Source organism: Cherax quadricarinatus, chromosome 48 (assembly GCF_038502225.1).
Source record: "Cherax quadricarinatus isolate ZL_2023a chromosome 48, ASM3850222v1, whole genome shotgun sequence".
Classification (NCBI taxonomy): domain Eukaryota; kingdom Metazoa; phylum Arthropoda; class Malacostraca; order Decapoda; family Parastacidae; genus Cherax; species Cherax quadricarinatus.
Window position 1 is genome coordinate 16,937,238 of NC_091339.1, and position 5,741 is coordinate 16,942,978.

Sequence of the window (5,741 nt, forward strand, 5' to 3'; positions counted from 1 at the left end):
AAATACGGCACAGCCAGAGTCGTATACGAAGAGCGATGAGATGAGAGGTGAGCCGAATTTCTGAAGTCCGGGACAAAAATAATAGGAATGACGAGGCGGACATGGTCGCCATGCTCGCGATAACCGTGGGAATAGCATACAACGTCCGCTATAAATAACCAAGCTGACTCTGTTAAATATCCTCTGGTGATTCGTTCATGAATATTATATATTGTTATAATCATGGGTGGGCGCTAAACCCGTAGGATTATACAGCGCACTTGGGGGAGGGATGGAAGGTATTCAGGCTCAATTCAGGGAACCGGAGCACAGATCCAATTCCCTAGATCAAGAGCCCCTCACCAGCGTCAAGGAACCTCCCTTGAGGGGTCGTTCATGAATAACTGCATGCCAGACAGCAAACAAATTCCATTATTATACACTGCTATTAGCTGAAAACCCCTTAGCATGTGTTCATACATTTTTATGCTTTTTTAAGTTCATTCTCATAAATGCTCTTCCCTTTGAGGAACCCATTACTCTCTTAAAAAAATAACATTGGTGTCTTGTCCAGTGTTGTGCATGTCAGTGGTAATACAAGGGTACAGCGCTTTGTGAGTGGTAATACAATGGTAGAGGGTTGTGTAAGTCATAATACAATGACTGCTGTGCATGTACAGTAAGCAGTAATACACTGGCAGAGTGCTGTATTAATTTTGGCTTGAAGGTTCAACAGCAGCTTCGAACACTTTGATCCCGGGTTCAAGACATCTCTTGTTATACAACTTCAGCTTGTCGACACAGTTGTCACAGACGCACAGTGCTGGTCAAGGGTGTGTATCGTAAGTGCGTGTCTGTGTTTATACAGAGAACTGCGTACCATTCTTTTATATACAAAACTGTGTATCAGTATTTATACACAGAGTTTTGAATCATTGTTTATACGTAGAGCCGCGAATCAGTGTTTATACACAGGGTTATATATTAGCGTTTATACACAGGGTTGTTCATGAGTATCAGACACGGTGTCACAGGACTCGGGAAGTGTTACCATAATAGATATATTTTAATTCTAATTCTTTCCCACCAATCTCTGAACAATGAAGCGACTCTTGCGTCGGGGACTGACTGGTGGACCTGGCAACATTTAATTCGCTTGACCTACCTGCTTATCTCTCTCTCTCTCTCTCTCTCTCTCTCTCTCTCTCTCTCTCTCTCTCTCTCCTACATATTCCTGACAGCGCTGTGTAACCCTTGTGGGTTTAGCGCTTATGATAATAGTAATACATATTCTTTGTTTCATGCTCTGTACTGAATCTTGCTGCTGCTTATTATTATTATTATTATTATTATTATTATTATTAAACTACACAAATAACTCTCACTTTGGAGAGAGAAACTTGACAATGTTTCAGCCCGACTTTTGGCATCATTTTCTTTTATATTTTATTTAAAACTTCATGTACAAATATATATAGGTACATATATCAATATGTAACATTGACACTGGTGATGAGCGATAAACATTCACTACACAATATACTAAATAAGCGCATAAGGACATGAAAATAAACTTAAGAACAGAATGCTTCTACGTACGTTATTTCACAAGTACACAAGGGTTCATAGATATAACAGAACCTACACATTATTGCTTACACTCCCCCCCCCCAATGAATACATTCCACATTCCCTTGTTCACTTAAAATTCAAAATTGACTTGAACAAGGACAACATCAGTAATGCAATATATAAATACAAAACAATCCCGGCAACATCTGACACTATACTATATACAAATTTTTAAAACATATCACAATTCTTGAAGGAATAAAGGTATAATAAAGGCCACAAAATTGCTATAAACAATACTCCTAAATTACGACCTCACTGAAAAATAGCAATACATAAAGCAAAATCTTACAACAAAACGTCTCAAAACTACCAGTAACAGAGTACTAACCTATCATATATAACTTTAAAACAACATTAACATACCCATATGTACTCGAGCCTAACATTTAACAAAGGCTCAAAACGATATATAAAGAATGACACAAAAGAAAAACCTGATTTCACAAAAAAAAGAAAACCCATGCGTATGCATACATGTACACAAACAAAACAGTATATAAAAATATTTTAATCTACGAAAATTAAACGCATATTATGACCCCCATAATCGATAATAAACATAACCAATTACATATACCATTAAAAGTATATGACTCAAGAATCGGGTCATTACAAGACAGGAACACCTCCAAATACATGACAAAACCTTCGGGGTTTCACTTTCATTCATTACACAAAAGTAACTAAGTATCAACGAGCTCTCAAAGCTCCACAACCACACATCCATGACAACCAGGAAACACAATCCATACCAACATTCACCACACTGTGAGAGTAAGACACATGTGCAACATCTGGGTATCTTTATTGTAGACGTTTCGCCATCCAGTGGCTTTATCAATACAAATTCTAGGACATAACTTGAAGACAGTAGAACTATGTACAGAAGATGAGGTAATCAGTCCCTCAACCTAGGAGTAGGTGCGAACAGCACCATAGTCGTGGAGATTCTGAAGCAGAAGAAAGAATCCTGGCGCTTAAATAGTAACGTCAGGTGAAGCAGACGAGGGCAAATTCACTGGTAGGCGGGATTCCCCAGTGGAAGTAGGTCCTTCCCAAAGAGGTGGGCTAGTTGTAGTAGTAGTTGTCGTAGTCGTGAAGGTTATGTACATCTCCACGACTATGGTGCTCTTCGCACCTAGGAGTAGGTTGAGGGACTGATTACCTCATCTTCTGTACATAGTTCTACTGTCTTCAAGTTATGTCCTAGAATTTGTATTGATAAAGCCACTGGATGGCGAAACGTCTACAATAAAGATACCCAGATGTTGCACATGTGTCTTACTCTCATCTTGTCGGTATTATATACCATTCGTACACATTCACCACACTCTCATACCCCCCCCCCCTCCCAGGAGACGAGCCCGCTATTGCCCACTGACTTACACTCAGCCAATTTAAATTCCATAAATAAAAAGCTTACCCTTCGTACATTCATATTCATTCACAGATTCACGAGGATTTCTAATGTTAGCCTCCTATATCCTTCCGAAAATACCTGATCCCACCTCTTCCCGTACAACTCCCGGTTACGACACATAGTACGATAAAACGTTATCGCAAGAACGCGCCTTCGCACCTCACTAACCCCTTTTTGGTACGATTAGTCAGCGGTTGAGATCGGAGGGAAACGTCGTCGTAAGTGTCTCCTAACTGCCGGTGTTTAGTGTATATTGTTCTAGCCACAGTACTGTGACTTTTTCATTCATCACTCTTAATACCATTACTAATATTACTGTTAATACTACTACTACTACTACTACTACTGCTACTACTACTACTGCTATATTACACTAACATAAACACCGTTACTATGACCTCCTCATTTATCTCCGCCTCCTGTCACATTGCATTAGGAAATGGTTATAATTATAACCTTTAATTTTTAAAGGGGTGGACCGGTAAGCCAGGGTAAGGCCTCGGTCAGATGACCAAAAGCTTCAGCTGTGAGTCATCATATGACTAAAACCCGCGTCAGGCAACACTTGTCCTGTTTCCTGACAAACCTTACCTAACCTAACCTGTTACATTGTAGTATTTATTTCCTGATAAAGCTCCTGGCTATCGAAAAATAGCCATAACACTCAATTTTTTTTTTTCTAACTGCCAATAATCGCTCAGAATTAAACCAAATTTGAAACACTGCGAGTGAGGTTGGTATTATCCCACATGGAAGAACTGCAGCTAAACCAAGACGATGACCTGTATGGATTGTTGTCCATAGCTGTCTCCTTCCACTCTCTCAATGATGTGCTGCTGGACTGGAGTGAGAGCGGGAAAGACGTTTCTCATCTAAATACTGACCAGCCTCCACTTCGAAATGTATTGCATCCTATGGAAGGTGAGAGTGAGACTGTGTTGCTGCTGCCTTCAAGAGGAGACACTTGCCTTAAGGGCCAGGATGAGGAAGCTTTCTCTTCACAGTTCATCCATGAGAATAATGAGTTTCGAGATACAGGTAAGGCAAATCGTACTTTTATCAAGGAGTTTTGAGAAATATTTTAAGTCTCTATAAACGTTTTGCTATTTAATATATATATATATATATATATATATATATATATATATATATATATATATATTATAATATATATACATAATTATTTATTTATATATATATATATTTATATATATATATAAATTTGATATGTAAGCATTAACAATTTCATTTTAACTATCAATAAGATCCTAAAGCTGGCGAAGCAGAAGCGGGTCAGGAGTGGATAGGTATGGAAACTTATCCACGGGAAGAGAATCCTGCCCTGAAGGAGGACAAATACTACTATCCTACACCCTTCCCCATCTCACCACCTGAAATCGGTTCTGCTACCACCTGCGAACCTAACCCTCATCGTCCGGTGCCCCCCATTCCAGCACCTGGATCATCTGTAGCTCACTCCACCTGGAAACCCTACTATGAACCTGTTGCTGCCATCTGGCCATCAAATCATGAACCTAAGTATTTCAACAAGTTCTCCACACAAGAACAATGTGACAGAGGTGCTTATAAAAACTGCATTAATAATGACCATCAGGAACTTACTTCCTTGCAAGTTCCAGCTGTAACCAATTTCACAGATAAGTCTTCGGCTCTGTTAATGAATTCAGTCACGAGTTCAACCACAAAGCAAATGAAGCCTTTTACTTGGAAACCTTCCCGACCAGAAGTTTCTAAGAGTCCAAGTGGTGAGTCTAGAACATGTCATAATCAAAGTAAGGAGAAGAAATATGAAGATTTGGTACTCTCGGCGGAGTCATTGAATTATGAGTGCGGCTTGTGTCATCTGCGGACACGTACTCTCCGGGGTCTAAAGATGCATATGTTATACCACAAGGTGCAGGGACCAGCTGTCTGTGTCATTTGTGGTGAGGTCACAGGGGATGTGTTTACACTTGGTATTCATGTTGGTACTCACCCAGGCGGGCATGACAGACTCCTTAGGGAACGCCTGCTTCCAAAACGGAACGAAAAAAGGCTCTTCGTCTGCCACATCTGCGACAAGACCTATTACAAAATCAGACTTTTTAAAGAGCATATCAGGAAACATACAGGAGAAATGCCATTTCAGTGTAATTTTTGCGGCAAAAAATTTCGTGTTACTAATTACTACAATATACACCTGAAAAAACATCATACATAATGCTGGGAAAATGACGATTTAAATGGTAAGCAGAAGTAATACAATAAGGGTGTGTGTTGTGTGTGTTGTGTGTGTTGTGTGTGTTGTGTGTGTTGTGTGTGTTGTGTGTGTTGTGTGTGTTGTGTGTGTTGTGTGTGTTGTGTGTGTTGTGTGTGTTGTGTGTGTTGTGTGTGTGTGTGTGTGTGTGTGTGTGTAATGTCTCAGACTTTTTTTTTTTTAGTCTTTTGACTGTCTCTTACCAACACTCGCATGTTCGTGACGGTCAAGTGGCTTTTGTTAGAAACCGTAACACAATGTAGATGAATTTTAAAGAAGTTACAGCGTAACTTTGAGTTTTATCAATAAATGTTTTAATGACGACTTGACATAAGACATAAACAAAAGTAATGTGGTTTAAATTAATCCTCTTAAATATGTTACAAAACAAGAACAAATTACTGGGAGTTAAGGAAATAATACTTTTTAACTGACAGGCATTTCCGTGTT

At 39.2% G+C, this 5,741-nt stretch overlaps 1 protein-coding gene across 2 annotated transcripts; it reads left to right on the forward strand.

Moving 5' to 3' along the window:
* The first annotated feature begins 773 nt into the window (after positions 1-773).
* On the forward strand, positions 774-5,741 carry LOC128696073 (zinc finger protein 37-like). Of its 2 annotated transcripts, none has more exons than XM_053787108.2 (3): positions 774-812; positions 3,736-4,072; positions 4,300-5,741. In XM_053787108.2, the coding sequence occupies exons 2-3, from the start codon at positions 3,784-3,786 to the stop codon at positions 5,253-5,255; spliced, it is 1,245 nt and encodes a 414-aa protein (XP_053643083.1). In that variant the 5' UTR covers positions 774-812; positions 3,736-3,783; the 3' UTR covers positions 5,256-5,741. The 2 variants fall into 2 exon arrangements, with proteins under 2 accessions (XP_053643083.1, XP_053643082.1); XM_053787107.2 differs by having other exon boundaries at positions 790-821.